The sequence below is a fragment of the Panthera uncia genome, chromosome B4, assembly GCF_023721935.1.
Source record: "Panthera uncia isolate 11264 chromosome B4, Puncia_PCG_1.0, whole genome shotgun sequence".
Taxonomy (NCBI): Eukaryota; Metazoa; Chordata; class Mammalia; order Carnivora; family Felidae; genus Panthera; species Panthera uncia.
This window is the reverse complement of record NC_064809.1, coordinates 10120576-10147878: the sequence shown is the minus strand read 5'-3', so window position 1 is coordinate 10147878 and position 27303 is coordinate 10120576. Positions and strand designations below refer to the sequence as shown.

The 27303-nt window shown below is 46.0% G+C and overlaps 1 protein-coding gene across 17 annotated transcripts in view; it reads right to left on the bottom strand.

Annotated features, from left to right (window-relative positions):
* Positions 1 to 27303, bottom strand: part of CELF2 (CUGBP Elav-like family member 2) — a 530134-nt gene that overhangs the window by 10574 nt on the left and 492257 nt on the right. For 11 of the 17 annotated variants that reach the window (XM_049626809.1, XM_049626808.1, XM_049626811.1 and 8 more), the window contains 3 exons: positions 11973 to 12092; positions 4771 to 4968; positions 392 to 535 (listed from right to left, as the gene is read on the bottom strand). In XM_049626809.1, coding sequence (XP_049482766.1) covers positions 392 to 535; positions 4771 to 4968; positions 11973 to 12092 — 462 coding nt within the window. Of the gene's footprint in view, positions 1 to 391; positions 536 to 4770; positions 4969 to 11960; positions 12093 to 27303 lie in introns of all 17 variants that reach the window. The other 6 variants (XM_049626810.1, XM_049626813.1, XM_049626812.1 and 3 more) reach the window with 4 other exon arrangements.

The following is a 27303-nucleotide window of genomic DNA, read 5'->3' as shown; positions in this document are numbered from 1 at the left end:
TATCAGGGTAGCCTAAACTACACTACAGTCTGTTAAGTGTATTTCCATCTGCTAAAGCTGGCTTCAGACCTTGGGGCTTAAAGAAATTGCTGCTGCTCTATAGTGAAAGATGATTAGATGTATGGAGCAAGACGCTCTAATAGCACAGGATACAGCAATACCTAATGTATAGGCATTTAATTTCCCAGATCCTTTTTATATAGCCCCTACCTCTGCTTTTGATTACACGACTTTGTCCAATCTGCTTACATGGATCCAGAAAACCGGGAAACGGCACCACCCAGGGAAGGCCCTATCTGGACGCCTAAATGTTTGCCATTTACATTTTCCTTCCCATGACTCCTCACTTGGGAATGAACTGTGATATTCTGGCTTGGTTTCTTTTGCATACCAAAGCACTTGCTCAGATTGGTCTGTTTGTCAATGAAGACTTTAGCAGAGATAACATTTCCAAAAGGCATGAACATCTGCAGAATGTCCTGGTCTCCAAACTCCTGTGGAAGGTGGTAAATAAAGAGGTTTGCACCCTCTGGACCTAAAGAGGAAAAAGAAATCAGAGTAAGGTATTCTTCGCTTCTTAGTTCCCCAGGCCTCTTCTTAGGACTGCTTTAACAACAGGCTAAGCATGTGCCTTCCTCTCATACTAAAGGGAACGAAACAGATATATACAGGTCAAGTGCTGGTATGTCTTTCAAGATGGGAATCACCTTTCAGATGTTCCAATTTCCAGAGACAATGGTCTGTGGCTCATATTTGCTTAGGGCACATAGTTTTAGTCTCTTCTTCGTGGGGATGAGGGCGGCTGCCATAGGGTAGAGCTGGGGAGGAGAATGCAGGTGTGGGGTTTTCCCGGGTGGCTGTGTTTTTGTTGTATGTATATACTGTTTCTCGGGAGTTGAGAGTATCCTGTGTTTTCTAAGCAAATTGCAGCAATTTAGAGTAATGGATATAGCAGTAATGTTGCTTGGATTTCTCAATCATTTACCTAATTATCCATCCAGTTTTGATTTGCCAAATCTCTTAACACACAGTCTAATAATCATTTTTATTAGAAATGACTGGCAATGAGTCAAAGCAGGGAAAAATAGGTAGCTAGAGTTTCACAGGCGTGATAGGAATTATACCACTGGGGATTAGCCTTGGAAATGAACGCGCAAGGTGCCGACTCTAGTCAGAGACTGAACTCATCCAAGCTCCTCACGCTCCACTGTCACTTTCCAGAGAAACAAGAAGCAAGGGCAGAGAAGGGAAGGTCTTCCTAGCTATGCTGGTTAGAAAGGTAGGCTCTCCTAAGTGTCTTCCCGTGCACTCTCCCCTCTCTCTATAGCCACCTGCACAAGAACCATCTGAAGGTTAAAAGGAGCAAAAAAGGAAAAGGAGGGAATCTGAATGACCCGGTGGGAGGTACCCATCTTCTAATATATAACCAGCAAGAACACTTTGTAGGCTGAAGGCTGCCTGCGGTGGTTACAGATCTTCCCCCAGCTGGTTCTCAGAGGCCCCGGGGCTAGATGCCTCTAGGATGTTCCAAGTTCTGGGCCTGGTGTCCCCTGGAACCAGCACTGCCTGTGGGGCAGGGACAATATATGGGTCTACGAAAAGTAAAACTGGGGTAAAAGAACTTTGTGAAAATAAGAGAAACATCTTCATAAAGAAGAGTCAAACCAAGTTTCTTCCCACAAAACAGGAGTGTTCTAATGCGTAGGACTTGTCACAAGGAAGTCTTCTTGAGGCAAATGTCTAAAGCCACACAGGTGAAGCCTTTCTTATTTAAGTGCCAACGTGACCACTTTAATTTTCGGTGTCACAAGTTGCACGGACAAAGCCATGTTCCAGTGCAAGGAGGCAGTCTGTATTTAAAGGGACATGCTTGCAGGACTTAGGGCCCCACATGTTTCCTGGTTTAAAAAAATTCTTAAGCAATCCAAACTTAATATGGATAGATGTAAAACCAAAACAGTAGAAATGGGTGCTCTGAGTGGTACTATGCCAGGCACATCTTTTGCAATACGTATATTGGGCAAATCTGGTGCCATCCAGATTTCATATTCCTTCTAGATAAAAGATCCAAGTGTACAAATGAGGATTTAGGGGACCCACTTTGATCTGTGAAGTCATCTCAACTCCCGGAGCCTGGGGAGAAATGCAGTTTAATGTGCTCTGACAGATTTACTGGCCATGCCTGGATAATCCTGGCATTCTAGAATGCTGGACATTCTGATTGTATCTGAGCCAGAGACGGGGACCAAGAAAATACAAAATGGTAATCTAAGGAGGTTTTGTCTTCTTATTCACTATTTTCTCAGGTAAAACTGCCACCAGCATCTCCTAGTGTATGACCCCCCCCCCCCCCCCCCGTTTTTTCTTTACCCAGCAACAGTTTGATTTTGCAAACTGCCAAAATTGTGAACACTAGAACAATTTGGGGGTTCCCCCTTTGTATCCACCTCTACGTTTAGTAAAAACCTGACAAGTCACACATTCCTTGGAGTTTCCTAGTACACATTATTTTTTACTTCCTAGAGTTGCTTACATGGTTGGCCCCAGCTGGGTGGTGCTCACATTTTGTATTTCTCATGGGGCACCTGGTCTAGCATGGAGTGCTGGGGTATCTGTGTCAGCCAGCCTACGCCCACCAGCTTTTGCTCAGGCATCCAGAGGCTCTACCTCTGTGTGTGTATAAGCGAGAGACTTGCCTCCTGTAAATCAGGGAGGATGGGAAAGTATAAAGAAGGTCCTTTAGAAGGGACAGGAAAGGTGGTCAGTGTTCCTCATCAGCTTTCAGAAGATTTAGCTGGGCGAAATATCAAACCTACTTTAAAAAACAAAGCCAGCCTGGCTCACTTTCCTCTGGAAAAATATACACTAGGATACATGACTAAACACATCAACTTGATTTTCAACTCTCTTGACTAAAGAACAAAACTATGGAGTAGAAAGGCTAAAAATCTATTCAGTAGTGGAATTCACCTTTTTTCTTCTTCTTCCCCTTTCCAGTATAATGTGCCTTGAAAACAACAATTTAGGTAAAACTAATATGAAGATGGTTTAAATTTCTTGAGCACACATCACTGGGTGAGAAGAAGGTGATCAGAGGAGAGGCAGGAGGAAGTGGGAAATGATTTAAAAACACTCAACAAGCCAAAAAACCCCACCAACCACAAAAATCAAGCACTGAACCTTGCTACTGGTAGGCCCGATACCTAAATGTCAATAATCCAGTGGGTGGCCATTCATGTTAATCCCTGAGAGTGAGCTACTGCGCAGGCTATCCTGAAAACTCAAGGCATGGACACCGGGGGCAGTGGAGGAAGTGTTCTGGGGCCTAGACTTCACCCTTGCACTGTTACATGCTGAGGCCACCGTGACTCAAGTTTTTCAGCAACAAGGGTTATGTGGCTTGCTAGAAGGCCCCGATGGGACAACGGAGAAGTGACCGGCATTCTCTAAAAATCACGTAGGGACCTGGCTTTTATGTTCTTTTCTGAGAACATTCTTATCTCATATACCCCTCCTATCACCCTTATTTGTCACTATTTGGGTAGTTAGACCCTGGACGAAGGGACCTCAGTGCAGGCTTTTCTTGGGGAAACAAGGCATATATGACGTGCAGTCTCCCCACAGCTCGGGAGACACAGTGGACTGAACAGTTGTGCAACTTTTTAAAAACCTACATTAACAGTCACAGCTGAGAGTAAAGAAACTTTCATCTATCTTTCACTTTTAACGATCTCTTAAGATTAGAAAAAAATCTTTTTTTTACACATGAGTCTCTTTAAAGCTGTGTGTGTCCCTTTTAAGGTTCACTTTATAAAGTAAAACTATTCTATTTCTTGTAGAATACCAGATTTCAAGTCGAAGTTTGCACACGAGAATAGTTGGGAACTGTAGGGTGAGGATAAAGAAGGGGAAGAAATTAAAATGTCTTTAGTACTTCCCTACCGTAGCTTCTTCCCCCATACTGTAACAGGTCAGAAAGAGAATAAACATAATGTTGCAGATTTTGCTTTAAAGAAACCAAAAGGGAAAAAGACAAGCTGTCCCTCTCTGGACTGGCTCATGAACTATTTTACAATTAGCTTTAATTCATTCTTAGTATTAACTTCCTGATACTCAATTTGCCTTATTGGCAGAGGAGCAAGACAATCAGTCACTTAGTTATTTGCTCCGAGGACCCCTGATTAAACACGGACCCAGTTGATCCTAATGGTGGATCTGATCATCGCCCTGGAAAGCCTCGCCTACCGAGAGGCAGGCTACGCGGTCCCAGGGCTACTGGACGCTGAGAAACCCGGGACGTGCCTGAGAGTGCTTCGCCCACAGGAGACTCTCCGTTCACCCCCTGCACTCACGCGGAGTTGAGGTGTAAGGGGAGAAATCGTAGATGGTCCGCGCCGACTCGGGAAAGGGGGTTCCTGCAGCGTTTTGAGGACGGCAATTCCTAAGTGATTGTGTGTAAGGGTGCGGTGGGGGAGAAATCCATATTGGGAGGTAAATTAAAAGAACGAAAAATTCAAAGATAAACGGACAAGGCTGAACAGGAGGGGAGAGAAGATTCAAACCAATGGTTTAGGCCTGTTAAGTTTCTTAAAAGGAAAAAAAAAAAAAAAAACCCAAAGACCCGAAAAAAAAGAAAACCACCACAAACCCCAGGAAGAACAGAAGTATGCTAACTGCCCTCTCGTGACGCCGGCCCCATCTAAGCTTCTCCGAAGGCCACCGCCACGGTGGGTGCTGCCCGCCGCGCCCGGGCCCGGGCCGGGCACCTACCTTCCTTCTGGCTGCCCGCGGCGCTCTGCTGCTGCAGCAGGCTCTGGCTGTACAGAGTGGGCAGCGCCGCGGCCGCGTACTGCTGGATCCCTGAGTAGGCCTGCGTGAGGGCGTCCATGGTGCCCGCCGTGCCATTCGTCAAGCCCGTGGCGCCAAGTCCTCCGTTCAGAGCCGCCATACCTGAGAGCATTTGAGCAACTTTACAAAAAACCCAACAATAGAGAAGAGAAACAGCACTTTTCATTAGTGCTTTCCAAAGGAAGTTAGAGAATCATTTGACACACGTACAACAGCAAGTGCATGCAGCCGGCACACCAGTGAAACCGACACGGAAGGAAAAACGCAACGATGCAGGAATACATCAGCATGAGGGTAAACAGACCACGCCCCCCAAAGCCCCCTGAGCGATGACACCCTCACTCCCTAAGGCCAGCGATCAAAACTCACAGAGGCACTACCGACAGACAACACGTCTCCATTCCATGCGCTGTGCTACTGGCAAGTCCCGCTATATTTTTGAAATGAAAGCCTCCTTGGAGCTTAGAAGCGTGGAAAAAAACATTAGTGACAGAGGCTTGTAACATCTGTACCCTTCAGTCCACCTCCTGGGCCCTCTGAAGGGCCAGGGGAAGGCTCACGGGTTGGAGGAGAAAGGGGTAAAACTGGTGTCCCTAGGCCATCTGACGAGCCGGGTCCTGGAGGCCAGCTCTGTCCTCGGTGAGCCAGCATGCGGGCAGTGCCCTTCCGGCTCTACGAAACAGCGGAGGGATGGTGTCAAGGAGGAGGACCTCAGGGAGAATACGCAAGCTGATCAAGAATTAAGGCGAGGAAAAAATGTGGACCCTTACTCTAATGGCAGAGAACCAAAGCTGCTTACGTGGTACCAGGGGCTCAAAAAAGAACGGGGCCATCTTTAGCAGCGAGCAGACGAGTGCACGCGTGCAAGGGTTTATCAGTGCCCACGTAACCGGAGTTTCTACCCACGAAGGAGCTCCAGGTCCTGTTTTTCAGTTAACTGAAGGGATACTCGTGTCTGTAAGCTGGATCTTGGCCAGTAACGGATGGGAACTGGATGCTGTCCAGCACCTTTTTCTTGGATCCTGGCTGCTCTTTTGCTCTGTTATGGTTGCTGACTGTGCCACATTTTCCCTGAATACGGAGTCAAAACAAGCAATACTTTTATAGAGTGTTAACTTTCATATGAACTCAGGAAATGGAAGAGGTGACATCATAATTGCTTTTAGTTCCCTTTGCGACTGAGACATTAAAAAGAAAAGGTTTCTGGGAAGAAATTATTGAAAACATTAATGAAACACTTGAACGGATTAGGGCTATTGATTAGGGCTGTTAAAACACCTGAGATGACTAACTGAAAAAAAGTGGTAAGAAGTCTAATGAGGATAGAGGACTAAGGATGCTTAGAAATTATACAGAGGAATCCAACACTAGAATCATGTCACCATCCATCAGTGCTCCTGCCTGCCAGCCACAGGGGACAGAGCAGGTGGGGAATGTTCTTACTCTGGACACGACTCTGTTATTCTGATAACTTCATCTCTTAGGTTAGAAGGACTACATACAAGATAGGAGTCAGACCATGGCCTCACAGCAGAGGAAACGCGTAACGCCTCAGGCCTGGTATTCTCTGGGGGGTGGGGGGCTTGAGGAGACACAGTGGGCCCTGGGAGCAATTACCAAGCACAGTGTCCTCAGTACAGACACGGCACTGGGCTGGGGTGCTGAGGAGAGTCTGAAGCACAGGAGAATGGAATAATAAGCCTGCAGAGAGGAAGTCCTCGCAGGCAGATCTAGCAAATTCAAATTAGGCAAAAAAAGGTCTTGGCCAGCAGAGGTCCTGGGGACTGTGCTTGAGGTTTCTTATTGTGAAGGAGTCTGTTCTCTTAATTTTTTTCAGTCATGGAAATAAATACTGTTAAAGAGCTTAGAACTAGTGCGGCCTCCTAATTAATCCCTCAAGACACCAGCTAATCCCATTTACCTCACCCAGGCTTCTGTCTTCCACCCCTGCTATTCTTACGGCTGCCGAAGGGCTGGGGGGGGGGGGGGATTTCTCTTTTCTCCTCTGGTCTAATTTTATCCTCACCTCCCAACATTGGTGTGAATGCAAAGAAACATCGGTGTTTCTTTTCTAGAGAGGTGGGAGGGTGTAAAATAACTCCGGAAGAGCTGGGCACAGTGAAGTGCCCTGTGTTTCATTTCTGTCAGGCTGTTAACAGGCGCTAGGGATACAAGTGGTCGCGCCACGTGGCCCGGCCCTCCAGAAAGCCGGATTCCCGTGTAGGGGGAAATTCTAGTAAGAGTGAGTGGCGACCCTGCGCTCTACCTACACCCTGGGGCAAGGGTGCATCACAGCCCGCAGGGCCGCGTGGAGCACAGCCGAAGACCAGCTTGGCTGCCATCCACGTCTCCGAGTCCCCTTGCCGTCACTGGGAACAGAGCGCTGCCACTTGCTGGTACCCGGTCAGCTAAGGGCCTTAAGAGTTTGCCGGCCCTGCCGCGTAAGAGCCTTCGGAGTGCCTTCCTTCGTAGTTTCCGAGGCCCACCTTCTCCAAGAGGTGCTCCTTCGCTGCAGTGGTCTTTGGTGCCCCTGACTCCCTCCTTCTGTGGCACGGGATTTTTTTTCCCTTCTTTCTTTTTAGTCATCCAGGTTAGAAGAATTTTCTTCTCTTTCCTCCTCTTCTCCCATTGTTCCCCCCCCCCCCCCCCCCCCCGAAACACAGAAGCAGAATGAACTTCAGTGCTCCTGAAAGACCGGATGGGTTTCAGGACCAGAACTGTTGTGAGGCTCCCGGCACATTGCCGCTGTTCTGCCTACACTTCACAGTGGTTGCCTGTGTTTTTGGACTAGATCTCAGGGCAGATCTGCTTTCTGAAGGGTTGGCTTGCTTCAACTGATTCCATGCATGTGGGAGGTAGCCGTGGCCGGCTTGACCTGCCTGAGGTGGGGAGGGAAACGGTATCGGAGGCATCAAGCAAAGGGGGTGTTGATGTCAAAGAGGGGACTAGCAAGGGCTCTCCGGCTTGGGGCTTTCCTTCTTCATGGTAAAACCACCCTTTTGAGCAAAAAATAAGTGTCATAATTCTGACAGGTACAAGTACAGTGAGAATATTTAAAACCAAAACTATCCTGGAGATTCTGGGGGTATGTGGTTGTCAAAGACAAGGTACAAGAAGTAATTGATTACCTTGTAGAATTTGAAAAAATCACCCAGGGAAGATTTATATTAAATAATTATTCTGTCAAAGATAACACCTGTCAATTCAGCTGCTGGTATCTGATTACATGTAAAAACTGTGGGCAGTAGAAACAGAAGTTTGAAGAAAGTCAAATTGAATAAATGCTTCCCCTTAAAAGAGTAGGGATTTTCTTTCAAAAAGCCAAAAGGATCGATCATTTCATCCCGTTTAATCTAAATTCCCACACATGCTGTTTGGATGAGGAACAAAATGACAGATGTGGCAACCTCAACAAGGGGAGGTCTCTGCGAATGGACAGCAAGGTCTGTGCATACCCTGCCTGTGAGATGCTTTAACTCTCCAAAGGTCCTCAACTGAGGGGGACCTGAGGAGCTGTGAGACGCCTGAGTAAATCTCTGCAAATGACACAGAAGGACCCACCAGTATGAGCAGGAGCACTTTTGGTGGCCACTGAATGCCACCATGGCATTGATGGTACTGAAGGCAGAGGCAGAATGCCCCCCCCCCCCCCGCCCCCGCAAAAGGGCAAAAGTGAGGAATGTATTAATATATTCCTGTAGGTTTATAATCTATTTCCTGGGATGTTTTCCTTGCTGTAGACAAGATATACATCCTCCTAAGCTGCAAGCTGATGATAAGAAGTGTAAAATGTCTAGAACCATGGTAGAGGAGTATGAATATGCACTTAGCGGCATTTATATGTGTGTTTGTGTTATTATGGTCACAAGTGTGTATGAAGTTGTATGTGCCTATATATGTATGTACCTATGTACATTTCACATATTCCAAGAATACAGATTGAGAGAGTGATTTTATAATGCATACTTAAGAGTGACAAGCCAGAATAATATGCCCCAAACATCTTTTCTCTCCTTTACATAACATACGGTTGACTCTTGAACAAGTGGGGGTTCAATTGAAAGTCTCTGTGTGTTAATTTTTCTCCCCCAAAACTTAACTACTGATAACCTACTGTTGACCAGAAGCTCTTACCGCTAACATAAATAACACATATTTTGTACATTATATGTATTATACACCGTATTCTTAAAATTTAAGAAAATCATAAGGAAAATGACTACACATTGTAGGATCCTAGTTACTGTATTAATTGACAGAATTCTGCATATAAGTGGACTGCACATTTCAAACCTGTGTGTTCAAGGACCAAGTATTTCCACAAACACTATTCATCAGGTACTTGTGCCTGATTATATTCTAACGATCCTAATTTTAAGGGCTGTATACTAAGCCATTTGGAAGAACGAGGTTGATTGGAACAAGGAAAAATAAGTGTGTCACCTGACATACATTTAAATAGAGTCAGACACAGACTTTTGGGCGGTTGTGTCTACAAAAAATATCTTCTTCATCTTAGCTTAGATCTTAATACACAAAACATGCCTGGAGAACCCTCAGATAATCCAGAAGTGAATCACCCACATTCCTTACTTATGATCTTGACAATTTCTGCTTTTAGCTTTAGGGTTCAACTATACTTTTTTAGCCCCTCCATTCATGAATGTATGGAGCAAGGAAAGGGACATCAAACTTGAACACTTTAATTTAGCTTCTTTTCTTCGACCCCAAACTTTATTTTAGGAGGAGTGAAGTGAAGTGAAGTGAAGTGAAAGGGGTAAAATTTACAGGAAGATGAGTTTGGGAATTAATTGGATTCCATCTACCTACATTCTCCTGGCTCCCTGGTCCCTGGGAAAGAGGACTGTATTCAGACAGCCAGAGAATTCTTTCAGTACCAAGTAACTGTTCCTGGGATGGAGTAGGGTAGGAAACAGCAATGATATGGAAACTGTGGCCAACTATTTCAGAAGCTGCCTCTATTCTGGTACCCATTTCTTGAGTACCTTCTCTGAGAATTTTCCAGTAGGACAGGTAGCATCATCATGTCTGTTTAGGCAGAATGGTCTGAAAGAGGACACTATATATTTTGGGTTTTCCTTGGTATTTGAAAAGAAACAAATATCTGCTCCAAGCCAACGTTGGGATTGTTAAATAGCTCTGTGCTAGTCACACTTACCGGATCAGAAGGAATGTGGTTTTGTTTGTTCATGGTTTTTGGTTTAATTAAACACTTTTCCTGGTTCACACTGTTTGGTAGGGACTGTTCAAAATGAGACACATTTTTAACTCCCCATGAACTATACATACCTGTATTACTCCAATTGCAAACAATTTAAAAAACAAAACAATTTAATAAGCCTGTTGTCCTTGCCAGAAGCAACATCTGTATGACACAGACCCCACACAAGAACTAGTCATAGTCTTGGGCATTCAACACAGTCCCTCTATAGTCCCTCATGGTAACGATGGGAAAATACCAGCAAAGCCCAACAGACGAGGATGGAGAGAGGTGGACACACGGACCCGAGGACAACACACAGCAGTCATGAGCACGTGCTGAGGAGGACAGCCATTCCCACTGGCCTGTTACTTTGCAGACCAAGGACAGGACAGGCAGGCGATCAAATCAAAGTCCTTGTTTTAGGGGAACTAGGTCCTGGGGCAAGAGAAGCAGCATGAAGGGATGTGTGTAAACACCCATGTCTGCAACCAAGGGGGAGGAAGTGGGTTGGAGCGTCTGCAGAACAAGGTCAGAAACAGGAGTAAACGTGATGAGGGCTCCTGGGCTGCTGGAGGTGGGCAGCTGGAGGCCGTTTTACTGGAATAAGACATTCTGTTGTCACGTGACTGCCACTTCATATGCTATTTGCTAATCAAGAGCTATCATATCTAGAAAGAACGATCCCCCCACCTTTTTTTTTTTTGGCCTACGGTCAGATAAAACTCATTCCCAATTTTTGTTTGTTTTTCCCAGAGCATCTGAACAAAAGTGTTTATTAAAACTTGGAAATTTGATGAGGTCTAGATTTTTTGTTATTGTTTTGCTGAAAAAAAATGGTAGTATCTGATCACCCCTTGAAAACTGCTCACTTGTTGAGTCATGGGGTAAACTAACTTGCCAGGGACCCTTTCTTAAAGCTTGAAGCAGGCAGGTGCTGTGTTGCCTGCACCGCATGGAAGATAACGGCCCCCAAATCAGAAATCAGATTTGCTCTGGGCTCTCCTGGGCCTGGCTCTTCTTGACTCAGGACTGAACTGAGGGAAAGGCAAACGAGATGTCCCTTCTGTGCGTGGAGGGTCAGTTCTCCCCAGTGTGGGAGCCAGTGCCGAGCACAAGCTTAAAACATGACTTTATCCCCCACAGCTCTAACGTGGCAGAAACGGGCAGGCTGTGTGGGACGGAACCTGGAGCTCTCCAGGGAGTCCCTAGGTTTTGGGCTGAAGTACTTCTGGAAGCGAGTCGCCTCACCCTGGCTCAACCTGCCATGGTGACATGAGCCTCTTGAGAGATGAACTGCTGTTGAGTGAGCCCTGTCTGTGAGCGCTTAAAGACTCCACACGGTACCACTGCCAGCCGGGGCCTTTTCCACTCAGCCTTATTTCCTCCTTTCCAAGGCCTCGTTCTTCTCTATATAGGTCATCAATCTTTAGAGCAAGAGGGTACCGATAAAATCGTCTAATCCAGAACTTCCAGTTTTCAAATGGGACTCTGAAGCCTGGGGTGGGCGGGCAGTGATTTGCTGAGGTTTCTGCAGGTGCCTGCCAGATTTGGAACTGGACCCACGTGTCCACTTTTCTATTAAAACACGCTGCCTCTCAGAAGAAGAGAACCAAAGCACGCCCCTGTGAAAGCTGCAACTAGCTGTCAGCCACAGAAACCTTCGAGTGAACGAACACACGTTCTGCGGATTAGAAAAAAGCCGGGGCGACGAGGGCTGGGTACCTGTGAGGCAAAATGAATGTAGATCGCATGTGCCTGGCGGGGTATGTGCTCCTCCATCCCAAGCTTTAGTTCTCCCTGTTATGTATCCTTTGCGGTTCAGGGCTGGCTGACCATTTTCTGGGGAGAATTTGGGGGAAGGCTGTCCACCAGAGCAGCAAATACTCACTGTTTATGGTACCTGCTAGTGCATTAATATTATTCAGTCCGACAGTGGCTCCCGCCAGCCCTTGCAGAGTCCCAAGAGAGGTCAGAGAATTCATGGCCGCACCAGCACTGGAGTTGGGGGTTGAAGCAGCCACTGAAAAACAAAACAAGACAGGAAAACGGGGAGAGAAAACACAAGATGAGTGAAGGCCAAGTGGCCCGGAAAGTCATCGTCCTCTCCACAGCAGCTGGAGCCGGGGGCTGAACTGCGAGCCATGCGTAACGCTTCCCATCGGAGAGACACAAGTGGGGCTGTGCTTGGGGGCAACCCTGGCGGTTAGGTTTGGTGATTCAAGTAAGCCATCACAGCTCTGTTCGGCCAGTAAATATGCTCACTGCTCGTTAGTGGGGGTGAATCGGCAAACAGGAGGCCGTCTTCTGGGTAGGCTGCCCCCCACACCCCCCACCAGCCACAGGAGGGCAGCCTCAGTCCTGCAGGCCGAGGCCTTCTCCTGTTCACCAGTGACTGGCACAGAAGGGGGTAGGGGGTGGGAGTGAATGGCAGTCCTTGGTTTTCTCACTGTTTCTGCTTCAGACTCGGCATTTTCTTTTCTCACTGAAATTCTGGGGAAAAAAAAAAAAAATCCTACATCTTCCTGAATTTGACAGAAGACTTCAGGGCCCAGGCAGTGGTGGTAACAGGGTGAGGAGTGGTAGGAGACAAAACCATTTTGCTCCAAACTCTCTCTTACCCCCCAGCCTTTTAGGTAACAGCTTTACTGACAGATCACTCACATGCCATAAAATTTGGCCCTTGAAGCATGCAAGTCAGTGGTTTTTAGTATGTTCGCAGTTATCCAGCCGCACCACCATCTAACAGAATATTCTTACCCCGAAAAGAAAGCCATCCTTGTTAGCTATCATTCCCTGTTCCCCCCACCACTTCCTGTCTCTATGAATTTGCTTAGTCTGGATATTTCATGGAGGTGGAATCACATAATTTGTGATCTTTTGTGACTGCTTCCTTCCTTTAGCAAGACGTTCTCAAGATCCCTCTGTGTAGGACGGGTCAGGATTTCATAGCAGAGTAATACTCTGCTGCATGAAAACACTGCATTTTGTGTATCCATTCATCAGTTGTGGACATTTTGATAGTTTCAACTTTTGGGCTAGTATGAACAATGATGCTATGAACATCTGTAACAGAAGCTTTTGCATAGCCATAAACTTTGATTTTCATTTGAGTACACACACACACACACACACACACACACACACACACACACACACACCCCACACCCAGGAGCAGGACAGCTGGGTAAGATGATAACTTCCTGTTTAACATTTGGAGGACCTGCTGGACTGTTCTCCAGAACAGCTGCACTCTCTGTCCCTTTTACACCATTACATAATGGCGTCTGTAAGTAGTATGTCACGTGTCTTACATTTGTATACACTTGTACAGCTTCACACTCCTCTGACTTTTTCCATGGACATCACTTTGCTTTATCCTGGTGATGGAGGTGAAAGCTGAACTAAACTCTGACCAGCGCTAAAAGCAGCACCTGGTCCTTTTCTAGCTGTGAGATCCAGGACGGGCAGGAACTTCATCCATCTCCTGGAATGTTCCTGCTCAGCGGGAGCTCATCCTTCCTCTGCCTTCAGAAACCACAAACAGCACTGCTTGAAAAGCACCTTGCTTGGGATCCCTTTGGGATGAGGCCAGATCAAATGCCTAAAAAATGAATTCCTCACCTTGTCACATTTCAGTCCATGTAGGCCATTAGCTTCTCACACCTCATAATGCATATCTCTTTTTAAAAGAAAATGATATATAATCCAGTGTCTTTAGTCCTTTTGTTATTATGAAACTTTTCAAATACACAAGAGAAAAACATGACAAACTCCCATAAACTCATAGCCACATTCTAGAATATTTGAGAAGCAATTTAATCTTTTTTTTTAATTTTTAAAAACATTTTATTTATTTTTGAGAGAGACAGAGTACAAGGTGGGGGAGGGGCCGAGAGAGAGGGAGACAGAATCTGAAGCAGGCTCCAGGCTCTGAGAGTCAGCACAGAGCCTGATGCGGGGCCTGAACTCGTGAACCGTGAGATCATGACCTGAGCCAAAGTCGGATGCTTAACCGACTGAGCCACCCAGGCGCCCCTTCTCAATCTCTATTTTAAAGCCAATTTCAGACCTTCTGTTGTCTCTCCCCTATATACTTCAGTATGCAACTCTAAAAACTGTGGACATTTTTTTAAAAACTAAAAACCAGTATTACACCTCACAAAAATAACAGTAATTCCTTGGTTTTATTATGTAATAATACCTTGTTTAGGATTTTTTTGTCTGTGTACATATGATTGGCATTTATTTTCCTTCCTGTGTGTCTTTAGTTTTGCTAATAAGCTTTTGCTGACCTCATCAAATGACTCAGGCAGTGTCTTTATTTTTGCATTTTCTGGGATAAACTGTAAAAGATGGCAATTATTTCTAACTTCAGTGTTTCATAGAATATGCCAGTAAAAATGATGTGGACTTGATATTTCTTCATGGGATGATTACGTTTCCTTAATAACTAAGATTGTTCAACTTTTCTTGTTCTTCTCTAATCAGTTGTATTCAGTTATAGCTTTCTAGGAACTTATGTATTTAAGTTTTCAAGTTTATATTGGCAAAAATTATTCATAACATGCTCTTAAATAAATGTTTAAAATCAGGAACATTTACAATTAAGTCCTATTTCTTTGTCTGCTTGTGCTGTCCGTTACTGAGAGAAGCATGTGAAAATCTCCCACTGTGGTAATTTCAATTTCTCCGGGTAAATATGGACATTTTTTGGAATACATCTTGAAGCTATGTCACTACTTGTGTAGATGTTTGTAAATTATTGTATCTTGTGGTGCAATCAACTTTTTGTGGCAGCTCTTATTTCTAGTTTCTTCTTAAAGTCTGTTTTGTATGATAAGAAATAAAAGCATCAGATTTTTTTGGTTATTTGCATGATGTATCTTTTACCATCGTTTTGCTTTTTTGTCTATTTCTGCTCTATCTCTTATAATCAATATGTAAACAGGTTTTAAAAACTACAGCCTAATAATCTAACAGTCTTTCAGTAGAAATGTTTAAATTTTGTGTTGTATGTCCTGCCTATATTTTTTCCTCTTCTTTCTTGCCTTCCTTCTTAGGACTATTTATTTACTTTTTTTTCCCCATTCCATTTCCCCCTCTACTACTTTGGAGGTAATGTATATTATTTCTATTCTTTTATATATTACCATAACAATTTTAACAAACATAACTTATGAAAATCAAAGGTAATCATTACCTTTATTTCTTGCCAGAACATTTGCGAGAATGTTTCTCCATCTGTGGACTTTTAAGGACAATTTCTAGAGATTTTAAGTGGTTGACTTTTACAGTTTTTACCAGTAATGGTGGTTTCACGGGGTAAAGGGTTCACAGGTATCCTCACATTACCATTCTAGAAGTATTCCCCTGGTGTCACCTAAAATTGTGTGAAAGTTCTTCAGGCTTTTATTACTGGCTTCGAATCAGAACACACATGAGGGATAGTTTTCACCCCTTACTCACTGGCACAGCAGTGTGGGAAGGGCTATTACATGGAGACTGACACTAGATTTAAGTCTCTTTTTCCATGGGAAATAGCCCAGAAAGGAGGACTTCTGTTTCTGGCAGTTTATTGGTCTAGGTGATCAGAGAGACTCGGGGGGGCAGTAAACACCAAAAGAGTAACAAGCACTGTAAAATATCTTTTAAATTATTGCTAATCATATCAATAGTAATGTAAGACAGATTAGGACATGGTGCTGAGGTAAATTAACTGTCAACTTAGAACATCCAACAAAAATATATTTCGGAAACTAGGACAAAATAAATAATTGTCACATAAAAGCTAAGACTTTTTAACCAGTGGACCCTCACTAAATGTTCTGTTGGATAGGATTCAAACTAAAGGAGAAATGATCCCAGATGAAAGAAGGAATAATAAAGCAAAGGAAGTAGTAATTATGCAGGCAGATTTAAATAAATGCTACTTATATAAAGTTACAGTGTACTGGGATGAAACACACTGGAGCTAGAACTGCAATACATGACAATGTGAATACACCACACATGGGTTGGGAGAGAAGCTCTTCTGAATTAAACTAGTTTCTTCTTTAGCCCTCCCGCCTGCCTGCCTGCCTGCCTGCCTGCCTGCCTGCCTGCCTTCCCTCCCTCCCTCCCTCCCTCCCTTTTTGAGAGTAAGTGGGGGAGGGTCAGAGAGAGAGAGAATCTCAAGCAGGCACCATGCTCAGTGCAGAGCCTGACTTGGGGGCTTGATCTCACGACTGTGAGATCATGACCTGAGCTGAAATCAAGAGTTGGCTGCTTAACTGACTGAGCTACCCAGGTGCCCTTCAGTTAAAGTATCGTAAGGTCCTTGAAAGAAGAAATTCAGGTAAATCTGCAAAATCTCAGAACGAACAGCAAGAGTCTGTGGCATTTGAGCCACAACCTGCTCCCTCCCTTTCAGCTGCTCCTCTCCCACTTCCCCAAGGTCAGTGTATGTAATGGAAGCTCAACTCCAGGTGGTTGTGGCCAAGGAGCTAAGGGCTTCTTCTCCCCACAGGTCCAAACCTAGGGCTATGGTTTCTCCCAGGGAAGGGCAGGCCACTGGCATTTTTAACCACACCCCTGGCTCTGTCTTATGGAAGCTCTGTTCTGGGCCAGGAAGTGTGGGAGTCCTGTCCTCAAAGTAGCCTCTGCTCACTGAGCAGGCACCAGAAACTGTTTGAGAGGGTCCAAATACTGTACTTAGCAGACAAAGACATCAAAACAGGTCCTATAAATATGTTCAAAGAACTAAAGGAAAACATGCTTAACGAAAGGTATGATGACAAAGTTGCATCAAGCAAAGAATACCAATAAAAAGGGAGATATTATAAAAATGAACAAAATGGAAATTCTAGACTTGAAAGGTAAATTACAGAAATGAAAAATTCACTGTGGGGGCTCAACACTAGATTTGAAAAGGCAGAATAACAAATGAGTTTGGAGAATGATGTAGATCATGCAGTCTGAAAATCAGAGAAAACACAACGAATAAAAAGGAACAGAACGTCAGAGGTGTGGCATGCCATGAGATACAAGAGTATACAGATACTGGGGGTACCACGAGCAGAGAAAAGAATAGAAAAAATAACGACACAAGGACTGAAAAGTTCCTAAACGTGACAAAAAGCATTCATCTATATATCCAAGAAAGTCAACAAACTACAGGTAGGATAATAGAAGAAGATCCACACCCAGACATGTGATAGTAAAAATACTGAAAGCCCAAGATGAAGAAAAAAAAATCTTGCAAGGAGAGAGAGGACAACATGACTCATCATGTATAAGGGGATCCCAAGAAGATTAACACCTGGCTTCTCAGCAGAAACAGTGGACCAGAAGGTGGCAGGGCACACTGCAAATGCTGAAAGGAGTAAAACACTATGAAGTAAGAATTTTATATCCAGCCAAACTATCCTCGGTAAACAAGGGAAAAATAACATTTCTAGATGAACAAAAACAGAATGTGTTGCCAGCAGTCATTGTATTACAAGAAATATGAAATCAAGTTCTACAGGCTGAAAGCAGATAACCCAAGACAATAATTCAAATCCCTACACACATACACACGCATAACACCAATAAAGGTAATTATGTGGATACTTATAAAAGACTGTATAGTTGCATTTTTCTTTTCTTCTCTTAATTGATTAAAAAATCAATTGCCTAAAGCAGTATGTATATTAATTGTATCACTGAGCCTCTAATATACAGAAATATATTTGACATTTTGGGCACAAAGGAAGTGGGTAGGGGGACAAAGTTGTATTACAGTGAGGAAATTATACCAGACAGTAACCACAAGAAGAGATGAAGAGAACTGGAAATGATAAATAAGGAGGTTATAAACAAACTCTACAGATACATGTATATGCTCTCCTTTTTCTTTCAGTTCATTTAAAATATATAAAGTAATAATTATAACTATAGGTTAAGTTTATAACATACAAAGACATAATATGTATATAAATAGTAGAAAAAAGGGGAGGAAAGAAGAGTTATGTATAGGAGGCATGTTTCTGCATCTCATAGGCATTAGGTTAGTACATATCTGAAGTAGGTTCTGATAAGACAGGATATATGTTGTAAACCCTAGAGCAACCACTAAGAAAAGAAAATTCAAAAATATGGAGGAAAATCACTGAAGAAATTCAAACATTATACTAGAAAATATTCACTTAATGCAAAATAAAGCCACAAAGGAGAAACAAAAACAACTGAAATACACAGAAAGTGAAAAGTAAACTTATGTCACATATAAATGCATCCTGATGATATTAAATGTGAATGAAGTAAACAATCCAATCAAAAGGTAGGGATTGTTAGACTGGCTTAAAAAATTATAAAACAAAACCTAGCTGTCTGTATTGCTTATAGGAGGCACACTTTAGATTCCAAGACACAAATAGGTTGAAAGTAAAAGGATGGAAAGATATATACCATGCAAACAACAAACTATACGCTATAATGAGACAGAAGAGTTTTGCATCAGTTTCAGAGAGAAAAAGAAAAGTGGGTCAACTGCTTGCATTGAAAGGACCTTGATACACTTCTATGAACATCTGTGTCTTTGTCCGGATGAAATACAGCTCATAAGAGAACACTACTACCAGTGGGTACGTCAGAAAAGAGTGCTCATTTTATTCAGCACTCTTTTTCTTTATGCCCTCAGACTCTTCACTGAGATCTTTCAGAAGGGAAAGAAAGGGATAGAAAGGAATAGGATAAGGAGAGCAGATATTCCTCAGACGGCACAGGAAATGATGGAGATGTGGAAATGAAACAAACTGGGATAAGGTGTGGAGGGAGTCAGCCGAGTAATGGATCAGAACAGTCTCTCATTCATCTGAGAAACACAAGCTACCTTTATCAGAAAGGCCTCCAACTCCATTGCTGCACACATCACTGATGAAGCAGAGGTGCCAAAGCACTAAGGTCAATGACCTGGAGAAAGTGCCTATCAGTTAGGGACACCAGCACATTCCTAGAAAGACTTATGACACCAGTCGTCATGCTGCTGTGGAGTATTCACTGTTAGTGCTGGAGAGGAAATACATGACCGGACCTTAATACCTCAGTGTCTGCAACTTACATTTTCCAGACCTTGTTTACAGCACAGACCTCATTAGTCTCTAATTCTTTCTGCTGCTCCCTGGCTCATCACCCTGCATCTCGAGATCTCTGGTGGCAGAAGAGGATCATGCAAGTTGGGTTAGCATAGGCATCCCGGGGAAGGACAGGAGAAAGCTTCCAACATGGCCTCACAGACACCACAAAGTGAGACTACTGCTCTAAGCAACAAACCATTACAATCTCATTACCCCCGTTTACAGACAGAAAACCGGAGTCACAATGGGGCTGTCGTTGAGACTGAGTGCTCTGGACTCAACCTTTCCTCTTCTCCATAAGCTTCCATTTCAGCATTTTTAAATGGGAGAAAAAAGAACACCCAACTTAAAAGGTTGTGAAGATTGAGTAGGGTGATCTAGGTAATGAACCTGGCACAATGGTACCATCTGGGGACTTTCAGATCATAGTCCATTACTGGGTACACACCGAACTGAGGGGACAAACCTACGTAGGACATGTCTTGTAAAACAAGGAAGGAGGTAAGCTTCTCTCCAATCTCTGCCTACACAGCTTCAGTTACTGATGACTGGATGGCCATTGGTCCTGTTTCTGCTGGCTGACCCTCCTCTTCCTCACCACCAGTCACAGAGAAAAGCCTGTGTGCAGGGCCCAGGCCCCTCTCCCTCTTCAGCAGCCATGTCAGGGACTACGGGCCGTAGATGCGGCCTGCTTGCACTCACCCAGGGAAACCCAGAACGGCCACGGGCACACTTGTCTGTCACCTACTTCTAGCTGGAGCTTCACAGGGGGCAAGAGGGGGAAGGGGCCGGGCGACATCAGAACTGGCTGACCTCACACTGTGGGTGATCTTTCACACCCTCCATGTCTGTAAGATGGGCTTGAGGAAGAGGTGGGTTTAAGCCATTCTCTGCTTTGTTTGGGTAATTCTCAATTACGGTGGTGAGCAGCAAGCTGGAGGGAGTGTACCGTAGATGTAGACAGACACAGACAGACAGACAGACAGACACACACACACACACACACACACACACACACACACATGAGCCATGGACGCATAAGGGGCAGGAGTGAGGTGGGGAGGTGGGAAATTCAGCAGGCCCACTTGTCACTGATAATACAAACAGTATACAAGTTAGAGGTCTCTTTAGGTCTTGGCTTGCTATTTATTTAAAACCGCAGGAAGACTGGATACAGTCAAGTGGGCCTCTTAGTATGTGGTTGAGGGCTAGACCCAGTAGAAGGGTGGGGAGTGGGTGAAGGACACGAGGGACAGGGATCAAGTGTGACAGTAAGACGACTGGACTAATGGGGCGCCTGGGTGGTTCAGTCGGTTAAGCGTCCAACTCTTGATCTCAGCTTAGTTCATGATCCTAGGGTTGTGAGAACAAGCCCCTTGTTGGTCTCTGTGCTGACTGTGGTGCCTGCTTAAGATTCCCTCTCTCCCCTCCTCTGCCCCTCTCCCCTGCTTGTGTGCTCTCAAAAAAAAAAAAAAAATTACAAAAAAAATGCTGAGTGAACTAAGTAACTGACCTTGAAACGAGAAGACCCTGTGTGCCCCACAGCTTCAGACAATACTCTGAAAATTCACCCCAACTGGAGTCTCATTTGGAAAAGATGGCTCAACTGCGATCTAGCCACCTTTAAGAATCTTTTGAATTCTAGCAAATAACCGCTTTAAAGCAAAAAGCCTCAAGTTTGTCACACAGCCAATCTTAATCATGTGCTCCAACACCAAATATTCAGCAGACACACAATAGAGAAAGAGACCCCAGACACGAAAGACAGAGACAAATTCAATGCCAACAACACACATATTTTCCTATTTCTGTGTTGGCCAACTGGCAAGAGGATTCTGCCCGTCTGAAATTCCCTCTGGTCTCCACCAAGAACTGTATCCTTCACTTTCTCCATTAAACTGTTTGTGACATGCCAAAGGCACATTTTGGGAGAAGGGTGGTAAATAAACCTGCACTCTCCATCGTCCATGGCACCTCTTTTAGTAGAAGGCTGCTCCATACACGGCAAAGCCCAGAGGCACACAGGCCAGGGGAGCAAAGCTCGGCTCCCCTTGCTCACGCAGCGCAGACGTGTCTTGTCAGAGGTCCCATCTTCAGCCTGTTTTACTACTGCTTAGAAACTACCGACGAACCCAAAGAGGCTGTGACTGGCCGGCTAACCAGGAACTAAAATGGCCATGCAATAAACACAAGTCCTGTTTTCATTACCTCATACGGCAGCACAGTTCTGTGCCTTCTTAGGAAAGAATGCGGGAAGGGAACAGGGTTAGAGACTGGGGGGTGGGGGAAAGGAAGACTGGTGGTGAGCATCACAGGGTTTCTCTGCTCTTCTGAGGTTAATTCACTGCTGGGAAGACGCCAAGCTCAACAATTCCCATATGCCTCTCCCAATCTAAGTGAGAAGACGGGTTCTTTCTCCTTGAACTGCACTAGGTCTTGGATCAATAATACACTGAGTAGAGTTTCTTGGCCCAAGTCAAAGCTTCAGGTCATGGATGGCATGCCTAGATCACCAGGTTTCCTTGCTATGCCAAGGTGAAAGGAGGAGGGAGAGAAAGAGAGAAAAGAGTGCTAGACGAGCCGGAGGAATATCCACTGTCCAGTATCTCCAGGAGAGCCGAGCGCTGGCTCACCTACCCTGGCCAGTGATTTGTTTCTCTCCCTTAATCCCCATCGACAGGGACAGACAGCACTGCCTTGCACATATGTTCCTTCATTTCAACTTGGATCCTCTGAGGCAATGCATGAACTAGGCTGAGAGTCTTCTCCACTTAGAAGATGGAAAGCAGAGGCTGAGCGGACCTGCCCAGGGCACACAGCGAGCAGTGGCACAGGACGGGGCCGGTGCTGTAGCTCTGTGGGTGAGTCCTCGGTGAGGAGGCCATTGGGATAGCTAACAGCTGTGGGAGAAGGGCTCTTTGGGAAATTTTCTCAAAGCAGCCCAAAAAACAAGCAAGCTGAATCTTACCTAAATTAAAAAAAAAATGCTTCATTTGTTTTATATTTATTTGTTCCAGAGATAAATGCTTATTCTTTCTGAGCTTTCCAGAGAGAAAAGGCCCTTGGCTTCATTTCTCAGGAAAAAGTCACCCTCTCTCTGCCGTGTGGATAAGCCGGACTCCCTCCCTTCCAGCCCCCACCAGCCTTGATCCCCCTAACGGGAAGCAGGTGACGAATGTAGCTGGAGAGACTGGGAAAGATCTAACATCCATGGGGCCGCCAAATTAAAACACAGGACACCAGTGGGTGCTTGATGAAGGCCTTCCTGCTGTCCATTCTCTTTCTGTTCTAACTTCTGCATTACTGGAGAGGGCAGGTAAGTTCATTTGGGTCCCAGGACTACGTTTGCAGAGGGAGACAAGAATTACTACTACATACTCTATGGCTCTCCCCAAAGATGCTTGTGTTCTGATTCCTGCAGCCTGTGACACAGAGCTTTATACAGAGGGTATACAGAGGGTATACAACACAGAGGGTTTATAAGCTGCTCTTCAGAGGACCTTGGGATGAGGAGACTGTCCAGGATTATCTGCCTGGGCCCAGTGTAATCTCAGGGGTCCTGTCAATGGCAGAGGGGCTCGCATGAGCCAGGGAGATGGCAGCGCGACAAGGACTTGGAAGGAGGGGCTGTTTGTCGAGGAAGCCAGCAGCCTCCGGAAGTTGGAGGAGCAGGGGAGTGGATTCTTCCCTAGGGCTTGCAGAAAGAACTGCACCCTGCTGATACCCCTCACTATGTGGGGTGTCAGCCCAGTGACTATGCTGGACTTCTGGCCTACAGAGTCGGAAGATAATACACGTGTGTTGTTTCAAGCTACTACGTGTGTGGTAATTTGTCACAGCAGCAATGGAAAACGAATACATTTTCCAACTCAGCTTCACCAGGAATACAGCTTAATCATGGCGGTCGCTAGCATTTACCCGGGGGCCGGCCTTTGTTCTAAGTACTTCTGTGCATCAGCTCTTTTGTTTACAGTTAGCCTATGCGGCTAAGTAACTGGGGGAAGGTCCCACACAGCTGTAGGTTGTAGAGCCAGGACTTCACCTAGCTCTGGCTCCAGGATGTTAACACTATACACGTATAAACTTAAATTCCTGTTTTGCATCTTGTGTCTATCTTGGCTGCTGTTGAGATCTACAGAAGCAATGAACTTGCGATTACTCATATTCACCCTTAATTTTCAGGCCCTGTCCCTTCCACCTGTAAGACCTTGGGCAATCCCTCAATTTAGCTGAGGCTCCGAATGATGCTTAAAATGGGAATAATGTGACCCACCCTGAGAACTGACATGATAATCAAACAAATGAGGTGGCAATGATGCCTGACACACAGTAGGTGACTGATAAACATTGCTGACGATGTCTATCCGAAGGATGAGAATCTGGTCATCCTGTCCTCAGATTCATGCAGATTCAGTATTTCCCGGTAGGAGAGATGGAAGGAAGTACACAGATGACCGACAATCCCACGGCCTGTACCACTGGTCTGGCCGTCAGGAATCTCGGTCTATGTGTATCGTTCTGAGAGCCAGGAAGAGGGTGACCAGGCCTGCCAGTCACGCCGGTGAGAGAAACCGTTGATGAAGAGGTCAAATTTAGCCCAGAGAGGAGACAACCAAGGGAAGGGCCAGGGTTAGGTGCTGTCGTCAGAAAGACACTCTGTAGCTCAGGAGACCAAAGTGATGGGTCAATGGGTCAAAGCCGTAAGGGGGCGGGCACAGTATGAAGGGCCGGTTGTGGACTGGAAGTGGCCTCAGAAGCACGTCCTCCCTGTCCGTGGAACTATGAAAGCAAAGGCCGTCAGGTGGTCACGTTTCAGGGGGTTTCTGCAGACCCTGACATATGCCTGATGGCTTTGGAGGTCCAACACTCCAACTCCTGAAAAGTTCTTACTGTCTCTACGAGTACCAAATGCAGGCTGGCCGCCTCTCCTGGCAGGGAAAACCAGGACTCAGAGAAGGCAGAATTCTACTGGTTTAAAGGCAGCACTTTGTGAAGGTTCCAATTTTCACTGCTCACGGTGTAACTGAAGAAAGTGAGAACCCAGGGTCTATTTAGAGACCGCAGGGATCTACACCGACAGGAGCCCAGCCAAGCTGCAGCCACCAACAGCTTCTACCTTCTTTGCTAGAAGAGCCGCCCCACCCAGCACAGCCATCTTGAATCCTAAATGACCCAGTCACAGAGGAAAGGATGTAAGGAGAGACAAGCCAGACTTTGGGGGTGAAAACTCGCTGACCTGCTCTGCGGGCCACGTGGTGAGGGCTCTTCTGTCTCCTGGAGGCAGGGACCACATTACCCTGTGAGGGTGTGGTATCCGTACACACATTAGATGGAGCAAAGTCACTTTTTAAAAATTAGAGTCTAGGCCCTCGGGCATCTCATTCGCCTGGAGGTTACCTCGGACCCTCTGAACCAACATCCGTGGCTGCAGGGCCCAGGACTTGCCCTCCTGGCATGCCTCTCGCTCAGTGAAGTGTGGGAACCACCGGGCTGAGAGGCCTCCAAGCACAGTGGCACCTCACCCTGTCCGGCTGTGTGTGGGGAGTCTGGGGCCTAAGAAGGTAAAGGTTATAGGGGAGGTGAGGTTTGGTTTGAGATGAAAAGGGGAACAGATGCCGGGGGTGGGGGGTGGGCAGGAAACCAGGAGTAAAATGTTTCCTGAGTTATGGTTCTATCTTCCCGAGGAAAAAAAAATCCCCCCAGCAGATAAGCTTATTAATGAGAAGTTCTGCCTCATTTCCTAGAACCTATAGGAGTAACTAAGACGTAACAGGCACCAAATATTTGCTGAGCGGATGAATAAATGAAAATAATACTGAAGGCTGAGGCAGGTACATTGAACGCCGTATCTAGTTTCTCTTAGGATGAGGCCAATCGAAGGCCTTCAGGAGCCGGGTCAAGGGGATCCCACTGCACCTTATGAGGGCCCCTGAGGACACAGCCGAGCTGCTAAAAAAAAAAGACTCTACTCAGACTGTCCCTTTCTGCTCACAGGCCACGAAGAGTGTGGCTATTTTAAAAAATAGAATGGACGGGGGCGCCTGGATGGCTCAGTCCATTAGGTGTCTAACTTTGGCTCAGGTCATGATCTCACGGTTTGCAGGTTCAAGCCCCACTTCGGGCTCTGTGCTGACTTTTCAGAGCCTGGAGCCTGCTTCAGATTCTGTCTGTCTGTCTGTCTGTCTCTCTCTCTCTCTCTCTTCCCTTCCCCCACTTGTGCTCTTTCTCAAAAATAAATAAAAGCTGAAAAAAAAATAACAGAATGGACAAAGCCACTTGCTGCCTTGTCACCAAGACAAGAGACACCCTTTGGTCCTGGGACAGAACTCTTACACAGAGGGTAGCAGACGCCCACGCTCACTGTCCCAGCTGGCACTCCCGTGGGGAGTGGCGCCTCTGTGGCGGGGGGCAGGCACAGCCCGGCTCCAAGACCTGCCTCGATACCCACCTTCGCCTGCCGCGGGATCAGAGACACACGGGTAAACGGCGGCTCCTTCCCCTTCCGCACGGAAGGCGGGACAAAGATCCAGAGGCGCGGTCTGGGTGAAGTGACTGCCCAGGGGGAACGCTGCCACCTCTCTGTCCTTCCACAGATTCCAGGCCCAGCAAGAGAAGCAGACAGACGGCCATCGGGGGGCCTAGGAGTCTCTCATGCGCCTCACTCCCCGCCGGCAACATTCTCCCTCCCCAAAGGCCGCCCCGCCTCCTGGTCTTTGCAGGGGCAGGAGGAACGACCCACCGTGCTCTCTAGGAACCAAAGGCACCCGCTTCCTCGCGTTAAGCACCCCCTCCTCCCCTGGACAGCACGAGGTTTGTCCCCGAGCTACAACAAACCACCACCGAAGACGGGGAGACTGCCTGCGGTGCGCTCACCGAACATCTGCTCGGAGCCATCGGGCGGGGAAAGCACAGTGGCTTTGCGGCTTAGGAAACAGCAAACCGTCTACACTGCACGAACCTACTGAGGATGCCACCCTGCCTCAAAGGAGCTCGGCCGCGGTCTCTGGCTGGCGCAGGGAAGACTGTGAGGAGGCAGAATTAGGCAATGACACAAGCGCTAGCCTTATTAGCTAATCACAACCCCAGGGCATTAGTGACACAGGGAGTGACTCTTCTCCCAGGGGACCAATTATTCCACAGTTACGTCTCCTCCCTTAACTTTCAAGATGTGGGGGTGGGGAGGAATGACAGGGTAGGGGGAGGCTGCCGCTATCAGAAAATGGTGTTAAAAGGGTCTGAGGTGGTCCGATGTCACTACCTGATGGTCTGTAATGGCCATATCCTCCGTCCCATTTTCTTCTCCCAGCCCATCGCTTCACCTCAGAAGGACAGTCGACGATGTGGCTTCGGGCGACACCGGGCCAGACAGGCCACCCTGGTTCTCCTGGTTCTCCGGAAGATGCGCAGGAAGAACTCTCAGTCTAGAGGGCTGGGTGAAGCAAGCCCCTCATCTGGACCCTAACTGGCTTTTGAGGCATTATTCTAGGAAAGTACCCGCTGGAAGGTGAGAAAGTGGTGCAGAAATGGAAGCAGAAATGGTTTCCTTCATTTTAATTCTTTTTTGCAAATGCTTGTTGGGAGTCCTCGCTAGTTGACGTTTCTTCACTTTATTTTGAGAGGCACACATAGAAAAAAAATGTGTGTGCCAGCATGGGGAGGGGCGGAGAGAGGGAGAGAGAGAATCTCAAGCAGACTCCACACTGTCAGTGCAGAGCCCGATGTGGGGCTCGATCCCACAAACCGTGAGATCGTGACCTGAGCCAAAATCAAGAGCTGGATGCTTAACCAACGAAGCTACCCAGGTGCCCCTCATTAGTTGACATTTCTAAGGAAGAAACTGGCTTCATTAGTTGTCAGCAAACTTGGGTACCTCCTTGCCTTGCCTTGTTTGTAGTGTCCTCCCTGGTCCCAAGAAGACAGACACTGAAGAACGAAGGTGTAATTTGGGGCTGCGAGTTTGAAAAAGTCCGTTCATGTAAACTCAGTAAATACGGATCTAATAAGAATGGAGCAGAGAGAAAACAACCTGTCTTCCCTTCCGACGATATTCTGCTAACGATTTACGAAAATACAAGTACTTGGATGGCTCCAGATGTTTGTTTTTACAGATGGTCATCAACACAGATTGAAAAAAAC